The 21,560-nt window shown below is 46.7% G+C and overlaps 1 protein-coding gene across 7 annotated transcripts in view; it reads right to left on the bottom strand.

Moving 5' to 3' along the window:
• MACROH2A1 (macroH2A.1 histone) overlaps positions 1 to 10,982 on the bottom strand; it is a 73,499-nt gene extending 62,517 nt beyond the window's left edge. The window contains exons 1-2 of one of the 7 annotated variants that reach the window (XM_023617666.2): positions 10,681 to 10,982; positions 241 to 445 (exon numbers count right to left, since the gene is read on the bottom strand). In XM_023617666.2, the coding sequence (XP_023473434.1) occupies positions 241 to 412 (172 nt within the window). In that variant the 5' untranslated portion in view covers positions 413 to 445; positions 10,681 to 10,982. Of the gene's footprint in view, positions 1 to 240; positions 446 to 10,238; positions 10,557 to 10,680 lie in introns of those variants that run through there. The other 6 variants (XM_023617668.2, XM_023617667.2, XM_023617663.2 and 3 more) reach the window with 6 other exon arrangements.
• Between the last annotated feature and the right edge of the window lie 10,578 nt (positions 10,983 to 21,560).

Below are 21,560 nucleotides of genomic sequence, written 5' to 3'. Positions count from 1 at the left end.
CACACACACACACACACAAGGTGGGGGAAGATACAGCAAATGGAGCAAAATGTTAACAACTGGTGAATCTAGGTGAAAATGCTCATTGTACTATTCTTGTAACTTCTCTGTAGGTTTGAAAAGTTTCCAAAGTAAAGGAAACCAAAAAGGCCCTAAAAGTCCTTGGAAAGCTGTCAGAATTGCCATAGTCTGAGCCAGTGGTGTCCGTGGGGGTGTCCGCGGTGACTCAGGTCCACTCACCCGTCAGGTACTCCAGGACGGCGGCCATGTACACAGGCGCCCCCACTCCAATCCTGTACTTGGGGTGGCCCTTCTTGATGTACCGCAGCATCCGCCCCACGGGGAAGATGACTCCTGCCTTCGCAGACCGGGAGGTTTTGGTGGACTTCTTCTTCCCACCCCGGCTCGACATGGCGGTGGCCCTGGAGGTGAGTCAGTAAGCACACTGTGGAGGCAAGAGGCACAGCCGTTAGGATCACTGGGGACAGTGTATCCTCCCTCTCCCCATACATTCTGGCCCCTGGAAGAAACAGGTCCTGACAGCAGATGCCACTGCCTGCAGCCACTGAGCCCTTTGAGCCCATTTTTGCACTCCGCTGGAGCGCTTTGGCCCTGGAAAAGAGAATGGCCTAGCTTTTCACATTTTATAGCATGACATCAATTTTATCAACCACTTCCATTTAAATGTTACTCTGACAATGACTGCTTTTAAGTGCCTTGCCTTTATGCCACATGATGTAAAAGAAAATGGGATTTCTTGGCTACGTTCTATATGCTTGTTTAATAATTGCATTTTCATACACTTGAGACCAAGGCTGATAAATCTGCTGAAGCCTTCATAAAAGAAAAGAAAACTATGTCACCTGCCCCTAGAATGAAGACGTATCGACACCTGACACCTAGGTTCTTTGATGAAAGGAGCATCTCTATCTTACGCTCCTTTATCTGTGAGAGGCAAAAGCAGCTCAGAGGAGTTCAGCGGATAGCCAGGCTGGAAAAGGAGGCCCTCTGAACACTTACAGTCTGCTACACGGGCCTGTCCCTAGACAACAGGGAGGAGTGTTTCCCTTCCCTGTTGCTCTCCCAATCCCCGTCCAAAACGCCACTCAGTCCAGAGGAGGCCCCCTCTTCAACACCTCCTGTGGGGTCATCTCCTCTCAACCCCGACTGTGACTGGATCCAGGTCATCACTATCCTAAGAAAATAATCACAAACATCTCCTGTAAAGGTCCCCCCACCTCTGGCCCCACTCTCCTCTAATCCACCTGCCCTCCACAGGCATGGCTATCTTTGTACACACAAATCTGAATACGCCATGGCCCTGGCCTTAAAGTTTTCCCTAGCTGCCACAACTCCCACATAAAGTTAGGACCCTTGGCCTGTCACACAATGCCCTAGAAATCTAGGCCTGGTACACCCATTCTTGTGCCACTTGTGGTGTAAACTCAGATACAGGGAGTCACGGTGGTTCCCCACAAATGCCCTCCTCTGTGGTGGCTGTGCCCCTTTGCCAAGACCTCCTTTATCCCTCACCTTGCTTTCTGCCCTCTGCCAACCCTTCCCCAGGTGCTAAGATCTGGCTGCTCCATCCTCTGGGCTCCCATGTGCTTCATACCACAGCAATGATGTGCACGTACTCCATGTCTCCCACCATACTGCAAGCAAGCTCTCGGAGGGCTGCTCTTGACTGTATTCCTAGTGTGGCATGACACAGTGAGGTCTCAAATGTTTGCTAGAAGCATTCAAGTCATTCACGCACTCACTTCAGGAAGTAGGGTGGGGAATGGAGACAGCAGTACACAAGACACACGTGGTCTCTGTTCTGGAGCTGATGGGGACGACAGACAATAAATAACCCTCCAGTGACTTAAACGACAATGATGAAAGGCTAGTGCAGGGTGGTGGGAGAGGGGCTGTGAAGAGGCCTCAGCTTGTTCTGGGGCACCAGGCAAGCCTTCCCCAGAGGACATTCACGCTCAGACTTCTGAACCAAATGGGTAGGTCTCCCATTTACTGGTAAACTGAGGTCAGGCTCCATGGTGTGTGGGCCCCTCCCGCTCCAACAGTCTGTTACTCTCATGCCCAATCCCATATTCAGGACATGTCATGGTCCACACCTAACATCAGTGCAACCCCCAAGATCATCTCAAATCATCTGCCTGACAGAGAAATGGCCAAAACAGCAGAGAGCAGAATTCCTGGACACTCTGGGGCAGCCATGCTGACAGGCAATGGCTCAAGCTCTGGTTCTGAGTTTTTCTGAAACAATTAGTTGGCTCCATTTCTTGCTGTAATGAGCTGCAAACAGGTGCCCATGCTCACTCTGAGCAGGGAATGGTACGTGTATATGTGTGTGCACATATGTTTGCAGGGAAAGCTGTCACTGGGTTTCCAAGCAGTCTTTTGCTTCACAATAACATGTGTTTCACAGACCAACCCAATGCCTTTGGACTAAGAGCTTTTAGATCTGAATGTTTCCCTTCTTTCAGCAGGAGAGTCCCATGATGATTAATGCAGCTCAGCCGCACTCTTCCTGGAGCACAGACTTCAGCTCTGTCTCTGGGTGGATCTGTCTGGATATGTATCTTTTGGGCTGCAACTGTGGGAATTTCTGCCCCAGAGAGGAGCCGTTAGCACGCAGGAACCTGATGGGTCCTAGACACGCTTATTCCTTAAAAGTGATGCTCCTGGTGCTTTCCCTCCAACTCTAGCCAAGAGTCTTTACCTCAACATGCTGGTGACTTCAAGGTCTCTAACCCAGTGCAGCTCTGGCTGCTGAGCCCCAGAGCTCTGTTCTGACTGACTGTGGCAAGAGACCACTTGTAAGTCCCATGGGCACCTTGAACTCCTCTGGGTTTCTCAGCGCCATCAGTGGTAACATCATGCATCAAGCTACCAAGAAGAGTCAACCTGGCCCCTACTTCTCTGCCCACCTCCACGACACCCAATCATTAGCCAAGCTCAGTTGAACTCACCCCCATGACTTCTCAAGCCTCTTCCTTCACCCTCCCTACCTCGGTTCAGCTCTCTCTACTTCTCATCTATTCTCCCCAGCATCAGTCTCTCTCCATGGACACCAGAGGATCGTTGCCCACTTTGCTGGTTCCCCAGCACCGAGCCAGCCACAAACAGCATCCTTCAACGACTTCCGCAGCACTGCTTCCTGCCACCCCTACCCAGGCTCAGATGTCCCAGGACACCCCTGACTTCCTGACGTGTAATGCTGTGTCCAGAATGTCGTTACACACGCTGGTTCTCCTGCCTGTCCTCTTTCCAAACTGCTGAACTGATGCTCATACTACCCCTCTTCTCTGACCTGACCACAGACTAGAATTGCTCACTGCTCTGTGTTCCCATAGCATACATCCCAGCACACATCTGTGTGCCTGCCTCCCCAGCTCAAATGAACTGCAAGCTACTTGATGCGAGGTACTGTAGACAAATCCTTCCTGGGGTCCTTAGGTCCCAGGAAAGATCTTAAACATCATGGATCCTCAACTGCCACTCTACTGATAGAAGAACATCCTCACATCTCATTTTGAGTCAGGCTCCTCTATTCCTTGCCCCTCTCCATGTTTTCTCTGCACTTCTAACTATAGATCCCTAAGCCACAACTATGAAAGAATTCGGACTAAGCCATGCAGCCTCATGACATCCAGTAATGTGTGGTGATCTTAAAAACATAATTTGGAAAATCACCTTGTACTGTGCAGTCTCCAAATAAACCCATGAATGTGCCAGGTCCAGCCAGCTCTTCAGAGGTCTATGGAAATAGAGGCAGCTACAGGAAGGTACCAATGTGGGGAGAGAGAGTGGCTGTGATGGAAGTGGCTATTGAACATTGTGGTTAATAACTTGAATTCTAAAGTCAGACTGACCTGATTCAAGTCACGACTCTGCCACTTACTGCCTAGGTGTCCTTGGACACATGATCTCACCCCCCGAGCCTATTTTCTCATCTGTCAAGTGGCAAGGATGACAGAATGGACCTCAAAGAGTTGGTGGGAGATGTAAATAAAAGCATGTATGTAAGGGCCCTGACACTCACGCATTGAGTGATGGCTCAGTAACATTAATAAAAATGACAACAATGAGTATAAGATGAAAAAAGGCTACCTTCTTGAAGAAGAACTGATATGGGATATTTGTATTGGTGAGGGTAGCACTCACTGCTGTAACAAATAAGCCCCTATAGGTTATTTCTCATTCATGAAAAGTCCAAAGAGGGTTTCCATAATTGGCTGGTGCTTCTCCGCAGGATGATTCATGGATCCAGACTCCTCTCACCCTTCAATGCACAGTTCCCAGGGTTACCACAGAGGAGAAAAGGCCATGGAGGATAACACATGGAGGTTTTCAGGGGCCAGGCCTGGAAGTGGGGCACATCACTTCTGACCATGATCCATCGACTAGAACTTGGTCACATGGCCACACCTAATTACAAGACAGGTTGAGAAACGTCCTCTAGCCATTTGCTTAGAAGAAAAGAGGAAACAGTCTCTGTCACGTGACAAGCCAACTTGAAAGTTGACCCTAAAGCCAGGGTCTGAGTGATCAGCCAAAGCCTGCTGCCCTGTTTGACCCATGCCCTGCATCCAGCCTCTTAGGAGAGATGCACAGTCCTACATCATAGAAAAAGTGGCTTCTTACACAATCAGCTTCTCTTCTGGGCACTGACATTGCTCACAGGAGAAACAGCTATACAGTAGTTCCTCCTTATCCATGGCTTTGCTTTCTGTGGTTTCAGTTACCCGAGGTGGACCATGGTCCAAAAACATTAAATGGAAAATTCCAGAAATAAACAATTCATAAGTTTCAAATTGTGCGCCATTCTGAGTAGCATGATGAAATCTTGCACCATCCCGCCTGGAATGTGAATCATCCCTTTGTCCACAGTATCCACGCTGTATACGCTACCCACCCGTTAGTCACTTAGTAGCCACCTGGGTTATCAGATCTACTACCGCAGTATTGCAGCGCTTGTGTTCAAACAACCCTTAGTTTACTTAATAATGGCCCCAAAGCATAAGACTAGTGATGCTGGCAACTTGGATATGCCAAAGAGAAGTTATTGTTGTTAATCTCTTACTGTGCCTAATTTATAAATTAAACTTTATCATAGGTACGTATGTATAGGAAAAAACACAGCATATATAGGGTTCAGTACTATCCACAGTTTCAGGCACCCACTGGGGGTCCACTAAGAGGGAACTACCATACTATCCTGTCAAACTGACAAAGTTGTGTCCTTCCTTCTTAGAATCATTGTCCAGGAGGGCACCCCATTCAGTAAACCCAGAAGCCCTCTCCCCTGTAGAGGGCCCCACATGCTTTGAAGACAGTGATGGGTCTTCAGGCAACCTTGGCATCTGTTCATCATTGTACATTAGCTTGGCTGCCTTTTTGACTGTTATCAGGCCAGGAAATGAAGATTCTGTGGTTGATCCAGAAGGGATCTGTGTGGTTTTCATCTTTGCAACTCCTCCAACTATAAATCAGTCACAATAGACACGAACCTTGTTTGCAGAAACCCAAAGCTTACCCAGAGACACACTGTTGGAGAGGGGCTATACAGAGAGAGGAGCCAGGCTTGAGTAAGAAGCACGTCTCTGACCACAGCCCCCTCAACAACTGAGATGTGACTGGGACAATGGGATCTGTCCTCATAGCACAGGACTAATGAGAAGCCCGGCTGTGAGGATCCTGTGAATAAAAATGCACATGAAAACAATAAGCCCTCTACTACTAGGAGGGGCAAAAGAGGTGAGGAGGGCAAAGGGCCATCCTACTGACCTACCACATCATTCTTCTCCTCCCCAACAGGGCACCCTAACAGGCTCCTCACTGCTTTGCAAACCGCCTTCATTCTTACCTCCTCCCTTTGGCACACGCCACTTGCTCAGTCTGGAACACTCTCTCCAGCCCTCTGTCTGGGACAATCCTACCTAGTGGTTCCAACACCTTCTCTGGTGATGAAGATCTATCAAAGAGTTCCCTCCTCTGCATTTCTGCTGTGTGTGACTGTGCCTTGTGGTGCCCAGTCACAGTCCAGTTTGAAGCAGCCCCTTGCCCAGACTCTAGCTTTGCACACAAGGCCCCACTGACCTCCAGCCCATCTCTCCCTATTTACTGCAACCAGGGCTCCACCAGGCTGAATTGCCCCGTTTCCTCAGTGAACATTCCTGCTGTGGCCCCTGAGCCAAGCTAAAGATTTCTTATAATGTCCCCCAGCCTGCCACCATTCTTTAATATGTTCAATTGCTTTTCTCAATCTTATGTAAAGTGCTCCAGCCCTTAATTCCAACCTGACTGCCTCTCTAGATCCAATTTATATGAACCTTCTAAAGCCAACTTCCTCACGCTGGGCACTCATCATCACTGTGTATTTCTTTGTCTGTCCTGACGGGATGGACCAGTCGGCTCTGCTCACCACTGTATCTCCATGAACCACCACCCTGCCTGGTACCTGGTGGGCTCTCAGATGCTGGCTGGCTGGTGACTGATTAGTTGGCATTTACAGTGGATGAGTTCTCCTGACAAAGATGAGGGCAGCATTTCCAAAGGCCACAGGACTCAGAGATAGGGCAAGTGAGACACCAGTCAGGAACCTTCTCTGGCACCATTCATGTACACATATCTGGTCAATCACTGTGGGAGCCCAGACCCTAAAAATTCAGAGAGCTTGTGGAGCTGACTTGGGAATTCCTAAGAAGGGAGCACTGCAATTGACCTGATAGCTGAGGTGGTAGCCATGCAGAGGCCTCTGACTCCCTGACAATTCTATAGCTCTAGCAACTTCTCTGCTTGCCACAAGGTCAGCTCAGTAACTCAGACCAGAGGAAAATACTTACCTTCCTCACATCTGTAAGAGACTGACCTCTGTAGGACACTCACAATACCAGTGGAATGGTCAAGTGTGAAGTTTTTTATTAACAAAGCAATGAATGTGTGCATATCGATCCTGAAAGAAATATTGATCAGAGCTGCCAGGGAGCTGCTGGTCAGACAGCCCTGTCTCCAGCACTCAAGGGTGGAGGAATCTGAGCTATCAGCGCTCAAGTCGCTGTTGCCGAGGGAGGGCTGCCCCATCCACTCCCTGCAGCTGGATAAATACCCACGTGTCCACATGCATTTGTCACCTTCCCATCAACTCCAATCCTAAAGGCCAACCTGAGACACTTAATTCTAAAGCATAGGACACTAATCCTGTTTACAGCATTCTCTTCTGTTTACTCCGATCATACCAAATGATTAATGGTGTCACTGCTGTCATGTCCCAGAGGCATGTGGATATACTACACAATTATCACTCTCCGAGCTGCACTAGCTGCACTCTGATTGGCTCAGAACAGAGGCTGGCTCTGATACTCTAGCCAATCAGGAAAAACATCTCTCTCCATTCATAAAACACTACACCAGAAAGTGAGCCAGATGATTATGGAACTTACAGTCCACCCTCAGCGAACCAAGGGCTTGCAAACGGAGAGAAGGATAAATTGAGATAGTAAATAAATCCTAAACCGCACATTTTGTTCCAGCAGACATATCTTCCTCATGTGTTAGGTTTTCAGTGGTGGGAAAAAGCAAAACCCAAACACCAGTGTTATTCACCACAAGCAGGAAACAGTTTGCAGGAAGCTGGTCCGGGATTAAAATTTCACCTCTGCAAACCCACTCCGTGGAGTGCTTCCTGAACTGCACTAAAGGAACCAGCACTATAAGTCAACAGCAAGGCACCATCTGCCTGTTTCACAAGGAAACGTTCCTTCACACCTCCTCTGTGTAAGGTTGTACCAAACTCTAACATAATCACTCCAACAGAAGACCATCAAAGGAAAAGGCAAAATGGGAGCCTCAGAAGGGGTAGGAGCCTGGTCAGGCTTGGCATCTAGAAGCCATTCAATAGTCATTGAATAGGTGAAGTGTTCCCAAAAGACTAAAGAATATCTGACCACATCATTCTCCTGCTCAGAGCCTTCAAAGGCCTCTTACTGCTCTCAGGATGCAGTGTAAATCCCTCAGTGTGTTTCTGAGCAGGATCCCCTGAGATCTGGCCTGTTTGACCCTCTAGCTTCACCTGATACCTCTAGGATGCAGCCATCCTGAGCCTCTGGCAGTTCCCCCATTATGACCTCTATTCTCATTGTTCTAAGACTCAGCACATGTGATTCCCCAGGCCTCAAACACTTGTCCCCACCTGCCCTCCTTTGCCCAGCCAACTCCTACTTGGCCTTTCCCTACCAGGTAAAGACTTGCTCCTGGCTGGGATACTATCCCGGGGGCCACTATGGGAGCTACTCTGACCTCCTACACTGACCTCACGATGGCCACTTGCCCGTTTTCTCCTTCTCACGTCAGCTTCCCATGGACAAGGACTGGGCATTTCTTGACCATGGTTCTGTTGCCAGTGCCTGACCCAGAGTTGATTCTCAGGAAATATTTATCGAAAGACTGCAAGTCACCAATTTGGCAGGTTGATCCAAGCAAACAAGCTATACAACTCTGGAACGAAGAGCTGACCCACTTGGGCTCACTCTTAAGAGCTGAGGTGGGGCCCAATGTCCTCCTAAACCTACAGAACCTGGGGAGGACCCATAGGACAAGTATGGGCCCCACTCACCCCTGCCCCTTCCCACCCTATGTGCCAAGAATGGGGCTGGGAAAAACTCAACACAAATCCAAAGGCACCCTCAAATGAGAACGAGACGCTGCTGCAATCTTGATGAACAGCACATATAGATTCTTGTTGGGTTTTGTCAGCTTGGGGTTTCAGTTTGCGCTTTTGTTTGTTTAACTAAGTCTCCTTCAAATGACTTGGGGCAGCATTAGCTCTGCAGGTATTAGAGGCAGGTCCCAGAACACACGTACTCCCGGCCTCAGCATGGGGAAGGGATGAGGGCTCTCCCTGAGTTCTGCTGTCTGCAGGGCCAGAAGAAATGGCAGACTGAGATGCACCACTCCCCGATCCTGGCACATTTGGTACAGACCAGCCCAGTGACTTGCGGTTGTGTATTACAGCGTCACGTGTGGTGTTCCAGATAACTCTTAAAGTTTAACCAAACGTGAGCCATCCCTTCCTCATTCTAAACAATTTTCACTTACTTTAACCCCTTCCCTCCTCCTTACTGCCTTTATCTAGGGATTAGTATTAACAATGGTAACAGACTAAAACAAAATAAGAGACTGGAGAGATTTCCTAATTTCCTCTTAAAACTAGAGTGCGGAAGAATTTAAAGTCTTAAGGTTTAGGAAAAAAAAAGGTTCTAAAACATATTTATCCTCATTGGAGAGCGTCTTGTGCCAGACTGAGATGCCGTGGCCCAACTTTAGTTAGCTGTGTACAAGGGGTATTAATTCCAGTGCGGGCATGAGGTGTCCATTTCAGAGCTAATAACTCCTGAGAACAGACCAGTACCCTAACGGTGGCCTGCAGTAGGTGCATTCCCCCTAACCTACAACTGAAGTCTCCCACTCAAACCTACAGCTGTTCAAAATTCCCCGGGGGGGTTCACTGGAGTTGGGCGCCTTGGAACAAAAGCACTTTCCCTCCTTTTTAACGGTAAAACCTCAAACCACAAAGGTGCAAGAAAAAGAGAAGCTACTTGCAGGAGTGCCCCTCTAACTGTCCATTCTTATATGCTGTTTATTGGATCATTAAAATCTTACAAGGGCTTTCTGGTAATTGTTAATTGTTGAATTCAAGGTTTGTCTCAGCTGTTTGCACAGAAATCGTTCACTTTCAAACTTAACAATATTTTCCGTAACACCTTGTCTAAAAGAACTTTCCAAGCAATCTACTGACAAGATCCTTGAGTGATTTGTGGCCTCTGCAGGAGCGGAGGTAGGGCGCGCCAGCCGGCACACCTGTTGTCAGGTGACAGGGCCTGCAGCATCCTGCACACTCGGCCTCCCCACTCCACCCCACCCCCAGCGAGTCTCTTCCCTCCTGGCCTCCTCCACCCAGGGAGCCTACAGCCTTCCGGAGTCACCTTAAAAAAACTCCCAACCACAAAGCAAACAAAAGGCCGATCGGGAGGCGAGCGAGCGCAGCGGGGGTTCCCGTGGCCTTTCTCCAGCCAGGCCCTGGACAGCCCCCTCCCCGCCCCTGCCTGGCTCCAGTCCCGCGAGTAACCCCCAACCCCCCACTGCCCTCCCGGCAGATACCAAGCCGGGCGCCTACACGCCTGCCACCGGGGGCTCGGGCCCCACGTATTGTGCCGGGCCGGCGGGCGCCTCACCAAGTGCAACTCCGGGCTCAGCAGCTCCTGGGAGCCCAGGCCCAGGCTGGCCAGCCAGCGCCGCGAGGCCTCCCCCTGCCTCTGGCCCGGCCCGGCCCGGCCGCCCGGGAAGGGCCGCCGGGGAGGGGCCCGAACTGTCTCCTTCCCACAAAAGCGCCCAGGAGCGGGCAGCAGGACACGGTTCTAAGAGAAGTTGGCTTCCGGGTTTGCTTTTTGAACAAAACCAAAGGGATCCTGCGCGGCCGGGCAGGGCCTCGGGAGGGCGCCGTGTGTGCGGGGCCCCGGCGCGGGCCGCACCGAGCACTGCAGCTCGAGCCCGGCCGCGCGCCGCCCGGTGCGCGCCAGGCCCGGCCGCTCCCAGGCACCCGCGGCCGGAAGAGCACGGCGGCCGGCCCCGGGCGGCGGGGACGGAGCGCGCGGCGAGGGGCCCGCGCGGACTTACGGGGCGGCTCGGCGGCAGCGGCAGCAGCAAGGTGTCCGGCCCGTGCCCTCTTGGCCGCTCGCGCCTTTTCTCTCCGCGCTCCTCGCTGGCCCGCCCGCCCGCCTCCTCGCTTCCCCGCCCGCCCGCCTCCTCGCTTCCCGCCCGCGCGCCGCGCGCTCGCCCCCGCCGCCCGGCTCCGCTGCCGAGTGAACTGGAACCAGTCGCCGCGGCCCGGGATTCCCACAATGCACCGCGCGCCGCTCGTCACATCCCATCCCGTCCCCGCGCGTCCGGCCGCCCCTCCCGCGCCACCGGGGCGCCCCGGCCTTGACCCCAGCCCGCGGCTGCGCGCGCGCGCGGGGCCCTCCGCGCTCCGCCGCCCGCACGTCGGTCGGCGTGTCTCCCCGAGGCCCGGGCGTCTGGCAGCCCGCCCGGACGCTGGACGCAGGGTCCACCCCCAGCCCTGGGCGCGACCTGAGCCAAGTCCTTGGAAAGGGTCGGGCCCCCGGCAGAGGTGCTTCTCCAGCGCGTGTCCCAGCCTGTGTCTCCAGTGACACTTAGTAAGCGCCTACTGTGTGCCTCGCCCTCAGCACGGGACTTTCGCTGCCTGATCCCTAGAGGTCTTCCCTTTAATCCAAGGAGGGATGCACAATTGCTCTTTCCAGTAAGCACTTTCCCTTCCCCAACCGATGCAAACCTCCGCGTTCCTCAGAACCTCCCGCTGTCTCTAAATACAAACCCCATCCCACATGGCCCCCCGACCAACTGCTGCACATCCGGCTGCCCTGGGGCTCTTCATAGTGACCCTCAGAAGGCTGGCTGTGCTTTGCGCATGGAAGCCGTTAGCTACTTGGATTCAGCAAAAGTCCCCTACTGGACCCAAGTGGGGATTTATTAACATAAACAGTGATTCTTCATCATCACGCACATTTTTTAAAACTGCAGACAAGCAGAAAGAGGAAGGGCCGCCTCAAAGCCGGTCTACGTATTCCTAAATTGGTTTCTCGCCCGAAGGCCTTAGTGGTCCATTCTGGGTACGTAAATAGGAACCTCCCCTCTACTTCCCTCCTCTCCAGTGTGAAAGGGGAAGCCACCTCACCACCCAGCTGTGGAGCACATTTAGATAACAATACACATAGGGCAGAGTTGATGTGAGGCTTAATGTACCGCTGCAGGAGGGGATGGGGGGAGATTACGCAAGACATCAAAGACTCCTCCGTCCTCAGGCTGCCCGTATAGCAACAGTGGTAACCTCCTCCCCTCAAGATGCTGCTTTACGCCCACCAAACTTTAAAAGTTTGCAAAGCAGTACCCAGTACATGCCATTCATGCATTCATTTCAGTTAAGTAATGAGGTTATACTTTGTGCCATGCACCAATTTGGGTGATCAAGATGAAGCCGTGAACAGAACAGGTAAAAATCCCTGATCTCCTGGGCTTTGCAGTCAAGTAGGGAAAGACAGACAATAGACAAAAGAGGTGTGTCCGATGGTGTAAATGCTGTGGAGAAAAATAAGGCAGGACAGGGGGATAGGGAAGGTGAGATGGGCTGGGGTTCCAAATTTTAGAGAAGGCCTCCCTGAGAAGGTAACATTTAACCAAAGACGTGAAGGAATTGAGGGAGCAAACCACGTGGATATCTGGGGGAGAACCGTTCTAAGTATGAGGAACAGCAAGTGCAAAGGCCTTGAGGCAGAAGTGTCTCCAAAATTGTCAAGAAATAATGAGTGTGTTCTTACCACAAAAAGGAAATGATATTTGTCCTTCATTTTTCTTTATAGCTGAGTAGTATTCCATTGTGTGTATATAGTATATGTACCACATCTTTATCCATTCATCTGCTGGTGGGCACTAAAGGTGTATAGGGGCACATTTGTATGGTGACAGATGACAACTAGACTTTTGGTGGGGAGCACTATGTAGTCAATACAGAAGGCAAAATATAATGATGGACACCTAAAATTTATACCGTGTTATAAACCAATGTTACCTCATAAGAAATTAAATTAAATTTTAAAAAAGATAACTGTGATATGATAGAGGTGTTAAGTAACACTAAGGTGGTAATCATACTGCAATATATAAATGTATCAAATCAACATGTTGCATCTCTTAAGCTTACACAGTGTTATACGTCAATAACATCACAATAAAAAAAAGAGGAATAGTGAGTCTGAGGATGGAGTGGAACGAATGAAGGGCAGAGACTTACAGGAGGTGAAACCGGAGAAATGATGATGCTTTGGGTCCCAAAATAAAGTATTGTGATGTATACGGATCCCCCAGGGAAGCTGCAGAGGGGTGTCAGGGAGGGTGCAGAGACTACCCCACCTCATTGGTCTGTCCTTCCCTGGGTCCTTGGGGAGGTCTGTCACATCTGCAGGGGCCAGCCATCAGGTGAAGTTTCTGTGGGCCACAGCAAGTCGGAAGGATGCCAGACTTCATTTATTCACTCAACAAACTCTTGCTGTGCACCTGCTGTGTGCCAGGCCAGTGCCGGGCTCCTTCCCAGGGAGAGATACCTCGGTGTGTTGCCAGACTGTCCAGGCCCTGGTCCAAAACGTAAGCAGTACACCTGGAAACTTTAACAAGAGAGAAGCAGTGGGCTGGGGGGAAGGCCAGGCCTGTGTGGAGAGGGGGAGGTGCCTGCAGCCTGCCAGTGCCCTGGTGGTGGACAGACCTGAGGCTTCTTCCCAGGTCCTCAGTGATGGCCAAGGCCAAGTGCAGAGGATGATTGTCTAATAGGTCCCAGTCTGCAGCCCTAGGAAGCCAAGAATTAACTCACTTACCTCCATCCCAGCGTTGGTTTCTGACTCAGTTGATTTTCCTGGTGACTTCGACGTGGGTAATGCTTAAAAGGTCGTCTTTTACTCTCCATCTTATTGCACACTTGCCATGTGCCGGATCACATGTATCCCATCATTTCACCCTCACAACAGCCCCAGCAGGCAGGCTATTTCTGGGACATTTCTATCCCCGTTTTACAGATGAGGACACCATAGATTAAGGAAGCCAGGAAATCTGCCTGAGATCTCATAGAAAGTAGGCTGGCACTGGGGTTCAAACCCAGGTTCATCTGGGACCTGAGCGCTCATGTTTAGGCCTGAAGAGAGCCCTTCTGGGGGCTTGATTTCCTCTGCGCCTGGCACCCATCTTCCCCATGCCCCCTAGTTCAGAGTGGGTCTTTTTGTCCCCACTCAGTCATGAACCCCTGTCCTTGGGTTAGTCTGTGCTGCTCCATAAGCTGATCTTGGTCCAACTCCACCCCCCACCCCCCTCCGTACCCTTCTCACAGAACTCACTAGGAATGTGGTCCCCTGGAGCTTTTCATCGCTGAGGCCCTGTCTCCACCTCTCTCAGAAGGCTCCACCCTCTCTCTCTCCTGCAATTTGCGCGCCCTGTTCTTCTTCCTGGTCACCTGCCCCCTTTCCCAATCTTGCTCAGGGGGCTTCATCAGATATCTTTTTTTTCCAATTGCAAAATAAATGCATGCTCACTACATAAAACTTGGAAAACAAAAACACGCAAAAAATAAAAATCACCCTAAGTACACCACTAAAAGAGAACCAGTGCTCCCCTTCCAGCCTTTGCGACCGTATCTACTTAATGTTAAACGTATTGGGGTTCCTACTGCATTTAGTGCTTGTCACCTGTTTTTTAAACTTAATGGTCTTTTATGAACATTTAACCAGGTAGTTATGCTACAGCAGCAGTTCCCAGACTATTTGGGTTCAAAACTCCTTTATCCTCTTAAATTATTGAGGTGTGCAAAGAGTTTTTGTTTGTGTGGGTTATAGCTATCAATATTTGCTCCATTATAAATTAGAACAGATAAATGTTAAGTATTTACTAATGTATACATTTTTGTTCATAAATTTTACATTTTAAAGACGTTGTTATGTGTTAACATAAATAATGTATTTGTAGGAAAATAATTATATTCTCTGAACAAAAAAAAATTTAGTGAGAAGAGTGGCATTGCTTTGCAATTTTGCACATTTCTTTAAGGTCTCGTTTCATAGAAGATAGCTAACTTGTCATGTCTCCTGTATTCGATCAATTGCTATGTGTTGTTTTGTTTGAAGTATATGAAAAAATCCAGCCTTACACAGATATGTATTTGGCAAAAAATAGAGGATTTTAATAGTCTTTTCAGATAATTTTGATGTTCTTCTTTGATACTACATCAAAATTCAAGAAGTAGTAGTTTCTTAAAGGTTAATTACAATGTAGAATCTGAAACCAATCAATAAACTTTTGAACTTGGTAACATAAAAATCCATTAATCTATCTTATATCCTGAATGGATCTGTCAGGCATGCGTGATTTGGTAAAATCACACATTGGTCGTTTGGAAAATAGTGGTTCACTGAGTTGTATAGATCTTCCAGTCTTCCAAATGTGAACACTCCTTCATTGTACAACATCAGAAAATCACGTTTCTTAATATCACCACTGATATCATCAGAAGATTATTAAGTATCAGGAAATTGTCAAGCTCATGGGGCAGATACAAGTTTCCCAGTGCTGTAATTTTTGCTTGAAAATTCAAATTTATCATTGGCAACATAATGTCACAGTTATTTTCCTTGAAATGACAGGTTCATTTCATTCATTTTCAAGAAAATGTCTACTATGTGCATAGGGCTGCATTATGACCTTCCTGGACCTTAGGCATTTTTGCCTTCATGGGCCCCTTCCTCCACTTAAAAAAAAACAACTGCATTAGTGTAAAGGTAAATATACTAACATGGTATATTAAAACTGTACCTTATAGAGAATTCAGCCCTGCACACACCCAAGTCTGAACAACCATAGCTTGTCTGTCAATCAGGCCCAAATTCTCCATGAGGAACAGTGCTGAGGCCCACCCGACTTTATGGGCCTGTGAAAATGTTTTAATTTCTTTTAAAATCAGAAGAAGAAAATGAAGGTTAATTCTTTTAGGTCAAATAAAATATTTTAATATACAACAATATTTGTCTTTATACCAATGCAGTCATAAAATATAATTTTTATATCTTTTTATAGAGGAAGGGGCCCACAAAGGCGAAAGTGCCTAGGGCCCACAGAAGGATTATGATAGCCCTGCCGTCAGTCATTGTTTCAAGGCAAAAGGGTGCTCCATGTAAAAAACACCTAGCTCGGTGCACAACTGAAACACACAAGTGCATTTCCTCAAGGCAGCCACACTAGTGCTTCAGACAGCAGACACACTTCATAGAGACTTCCTACACAGTCACACACAACAGTTAAAAATCGTCCTGAAGCATCGAAAGTCAATAAAATTAGTACTTTTTACTGCTTCATCAAGGACATTCTTAGGTGAAATTGTTGGGGTTTTTCTGCAAGTGCTTGGCAATAACGAATAAAATGATTATTACTACAGTTTGTTGCCATCGCTGATCTGTGCTAAGTCACTAGCAGTTTTACCACTATTGTTTTTGCACCATTGGTGCAAAGATCGAGACAGTGAGAAAGCTAAATAATATCTTAGCATTATTCTGGAAAGTTTGGGCCTTGTAGACCCCCAGAAAGGGTCTCAGAAACCTTCAGGGCATCTGCAGACCCCACTTTGGGAACCACTATTCCAGACATTCCCGGGGCTGTACCATTGTTTGTTTAACCAGTTCCTTATTGTTGTTGTTTTTCTTTCAGGCTGTTTCCAACTCTATTATAAAGATCTGATGAATATCCTTAGAAATACCTCTTTGTGCATATCCGACTGTTGAGGATAAGTTCTTAGAAGTGGAAGTGCTGGATCAAAGATCCACAGTTTAAAAGCTTTAACACAAGTAGCCAGATGGCCCTCCAGAAAAGCTGGGACAGTGTACCACCCAGCCAGTGGGCAGGACTGAGCATTCCTGCATTTCCCCAGCCCCTCTTTGCCCCACCCTGAGTGTCCTCCAAGACCTTTGATGATCTGAGGGTCAACAGTGGGTGTCACCGTTTCCCTCGGTTTAGTTTGACCTTGTTTGTGGAAGGGCAAGCAGTGGGTGTCCAGTTAGTCCCTAGACTTTTGATCAACGCACATCAAGCCAAGGGGAATGTGTGTGTGCTGGAGGGACTAGGGGAATCCCAGGAAAGAAAGCCTCTGGCAAACCTCTCCTCCACCATCCTCTGCCCCCACATACAGATGTGCTCTTTTCCACGGAACAGATGCATTCGTCAGCCTTTCTTCCTTATTTGATTACTTCAGAGATAACTTCTCTCTCTTTGATCTGCAATTGGCGGAGACATCTGACACTTTCCCTTGTTTTCAACAACCCCACCCCCTCCTGACTTTGTTAAGTAGTTAATGCCCTTCTCTAAGAGAAATACAGGTGAATATTTTCCCTTAATGAGGAATAACAGGGAGCCAAGGAAAACCAGGCTAGGGTGTATGTCTGAGGGAGGGAGGTCTGTATTACCTCTTCTTAGGCCTAGAGAGATCTCTAGATTTAAATATTTTTTTCCCCTGAGGTTAGAGCTGTATGGAAAACACATCTGAAGGATTTATGCTACCTGTAGAGTGGCAGTACTCAAAGTGTGGTCCACGGACTCCCGTGGGTCCCCAGACCCTTTAATGGAGTCCGTGGGTCAAAACAACTTTCATAATAATTGTAAGGCCTCATATGCCTTTTTCACTCCGTTGACATTTGCATGTTAACTGATAATACAAAAGCCCTGGCGGGGTAAAGCTTTGTGCCTTAGCATAAAAGTGGCCCCAAACTGCTAATAGTCAAGGGATTCTTCACCACACACACACACACACACACACAGAGCTAGTTTCACTTAAGAATTAAAAGTGTCTTTAATGAAGCAGATTTAAAAATTTTTGAAAGCTTGTCTCTGCCTGCATGAGCTTGACAGCTTCCCAAGACTTAAAACTTTTCTGATGAGATTGGTGATGGTATTAACTGATATGATTCTTTGAAGTTGTACAATAAAATCTGTTAACATTTGGCAAGCTCTTATATATTTCCGGGATATATAAGATAGTATGTCTTAGTGGACCAATATTTTCCAAATGACTAATGTATGATGCTACAACATCATGCGTAGGTTTTAAAAAAATCCATTCAAAGTGCAAGATAAAGCAATGAATTTAATTTCACAGAGTATAAAAAGTTCAGTGATATATTTTAATATTCTCCATCACTACTAACCCTTAAGAAATTACCATTTGTCAAGTTTTGGTGTAGAATCAGAGAACAATAGCCACAATTATCTGAGAAGGTTATTGTGATACCCCACCTTTGACTACGTTAAAAACAAAACAAAACTTTTGCATGGGCAAAAAAAAAAACAACACCACAAGAAAGTCAAAAGACAAATGACAAAGTGGAAGAAAATATTGGCAAAATAGACACAGATAAAAGCCCTTGTCCCTGTCTTAATCTGCTTGGGCTGCCATAACAGAATACCATAGACCGGGTGGCTTGAATTACAGAATTTTCTCACAGTTCTGCAGGCTGGGAAGTCCGAGATCAAGGTTCTGGCACAGTTCAGTTTCTGGTGAAAGCTGTCTTCCAGTGCACACGGCCACTTGTCCTCGCATGACATTTCCTCCGTGCATGCGTACGGACAAGAGAGAGAAAGAGAGAGAGAGCATTTTCATGTTTCTTCTTATAAGGACACCAATCCTGTTGGATTAGGGCCCCATCCCTAGGACCTCATTTAATCTTAATTACCTCCTAAAGGCCCCATCTCCAAATACAGTCACCTTGGAGGTTAGGGCTTCAATATGAACTTTGAGGGGACACAATTCAGTCCATAGGAAAAATTTAAAGTCCTATTGAAAAAATGCTCAAAAGATAGGAACAATTAACAAAAAGATATAAAAATGGTGCTTAAAATATGAAGATGTTCAACTTCACTCATAAGGCAAGTGCAAACAAAATGACACCTAGCTATCCTTTCTCACTTAGCAGACTGGCAAAAGCTCCAAAGCTTGAAACTACAGGCTGCTGGCAAAGCTGTAGAAGCAGGCTCTCATACATCACTGGTCGGAAGACCAACTGTGACGGCTCTTGGGAGGGGAATTTCACAATATGTAACACAGCTATCTCTGCCTTCACCCTTAACCAAGCAATTTTTATTTTAGAATTTACCCTGAAAATGTACCCAATGATATGAAAATGCCTACCCACAAGATTATTTGTTGCTTCATTATTTGTAATTGCAAAATATTGGCAAATACTTAAATATCTAAGCATAGGAGATTGGTTGAATCGACTATGATACAAACACACAGTAAGCACTATATGCTGTAAAAATGAATGGTAAAAATCTCCATGAACTGATTATGATCTCCAGGAGATATTGTTAAGTGAAAAAAGTAAAGTGAAAATGGGTATATATCGTATGCTACATTTTGTGTAAGAAAGAAGGGAGAATAAGAAAACGTACATATATCTCTACAAATAGAAACACAGAAGGGATAAACCAGAAGACAATGAAGATAGTTACCTATAAGGTGTGAGGGGCAGGAAGAAAGGGAGACAGTGACATTTCTCTGAGTATATTTTTTGCATACATGTGGCTTTACGGAAGCATGCTAATATTCTATATATTCAAAACCGAAAATTGCATCTCTAAGAATAGACAGGGAGAAAATTCCTAAAGCTGAAATCAGACTAAAACCACTGAATCCAATTATATTTCAAATGAAGACCATAATCCTACTGAAGGAGGGAAAAGAAGTAATCCACTTTATTTATGAACACAGGATTTGATACTCTCTGTTTGTGATGAGAAAGGGATTCAGGGAAGAATTGCAAAGGAATCCTGAACCATTTTTGTGGAGTTTGCATTCTGTAGTGTAGGGGAAAGTCAATTCTAAAACAATTTTGCATCTATTATAGGTTTTAGCAAACGAGTAAATGTGTTGATGTTATTGGGAGCCAAAGTTCTCGCTATAGGAAGAAGGGACATATAAATATGGAATGCAGGAAGGCAAGAAAGAACCCTGTGGGGATTAACTGGGACTGGAGCCATTAGTGTGAACTCATTTCTAAAATAGGTATATGCAGGGGCTGGCCCAGTGGCCTAGTGTTTAAGTTTGGCATGCTCCGCTCCAGTGGCCTGGGTTCGGTTCCCGGGCGTGGACCTGCACCACTTGCCAGTGGCCGTGCTGCAGCGGTGACCCACATACAAAATAGAGGAAGACTGGCAACAGATGTTAGCTCAGGGAGAATCTTCCTCAGCAAAAAAAATAATAATAATAACAATAATAAAATAAAATAGGTATACACAAATGTGTATGTATATATACCTATATATGTGTACACACATGTATATATGCATGTGTGTATGTTTATGTATGTATACATACATATATTTGCTAGCTCTATCTGTGAAAGGGTCGAGAAGACACCCCTGTAGCAATAAACATATCTGGCACCCAGATCTTGGTTTCTAATACCATTTCCCACTAAAATGAACCAAGGCTCCTTGGAGAAATGGCTGATTCTAGGGCTGGAGCAGGAAGAATGCAAGATGAGCCTGGGATATCTTGTCACGCCGGGAAGTCGGGAAGTACACACACACACACACACACACACACACACAATGATAGGGGTGTGTCACAAGAATAAAGCAGACAGTTTGAAGAGGCTCCTTTCGGTCAAATCTGAGGGATTCTTGAGTCCATACTGAGAATAAAGACATTTATATAAATATATATATATACACACTCATATATAATATATATAAAATATATTTGTCTATAAAGGTGGGTGGAAGAAGTTCTCTTGCTGTGGTAGAATGGTGAATGGCAACCAGCAAATGTAGAGGGAGTGGTGGGGTTGGAAAAGCAGCATTTCACAACCATCATAGCAAAGATCAGTTTCAGCAAAAACGATCAGTGATACTATACTAGTTTCCTGTTACTATTGTAACAAATTACCACAGATATTCCAAGACGTATCCTTGACATTTTACCAAGAAATCATTTTTCATGTCTTCCCAATACTTTTAAGAACTTAGAATATTTTACCTCCCTCAACTTCTCATTATTGTCATGAATCTTCTATTTATATTTTAAACTCCACAATGTCACTAGGATGATTCTGTACAGCTATATTAATCCGTGCTTACCCACATATTTACCCTTTCTGGAGCTCTTCATTCTCCCTTGCATATTTATGTGTCCATGTGGAGCATTTTTATTTTTCCTGAAAAAACTACCACAATGCTTCTTTTAATACAGACTTGCTGGCAATTAATTCTCTGTTTTTTAATTCTTTAAAGAAGTCTCAAAAACTTCTGTATTTCACTAACAAGAAATTCTGTTATGGAGAAATTCAAACACTTACCAAGTAAAGAGGAGAGTATAGTTAACTCCCACAGTATTTGTCACCTGGCTACAACAATGATCAAATCCTGCCATTCTTGCATCATCTATACTCCCCACAACTCCCCAACTTGATAATAATGATTTTTAACAGCACTTTTATTTTAAGGTAAAATGTACATACATGGAAGTGCACACATCCTCTCTTGACTGGCAGTTCTCAAACTCCAATTTTTGTTCCTGCAACCTGATAAGAGACTGTCAAAAGTCTACTCAGCTTCTCAGCTGCCACTTTCTGATTAGCTTTTCAACTAAAAAGTTCATATTGGCAAATATATCAAGGAGAAAAGGGATGCCAAATATTGGGCTCAGAATCCTGGGTTCCCCTTCTCTCTGAGGTCTTGCTTCTAGAAATTCTTGGCTACTTTTTAATGCCAGCAAACAATTTAAAAGGTAAATTTCTGTCCTCTTTTCTAGCTATTTTTGTCTAGAAGCTTGGTCTGGTAAAAAGCTAGCTCCCCATTCCAGGAAGCAGAACTCACAACCCTGGGTTTTAATAGGAAACCACAGGGATCTGCTAGAGAAACTGCTGTTTCCTTACAGACTCTTGCATGCCCCAGGCCCA

This window comes from Equus caballus, chromosome 14 (genome assembly GCF_041296265.1).
Source record: "Equus caballus isolate H_3958 breed thoroughbred chromosome 14, TB-T2T, whole genome shotgun sequence".
Classification (NCBI taxonomy): domain Eukaryota; kingdom Metazoa; phylum Chordata; class Mammalia; order Perissodactyla; family Equidae; genus Equus; species Equus caballus.
Note: the sequence above shows the minus strand (reverse complement) of the source record. Positions and strands in the feature narration are given on the sequence as shown.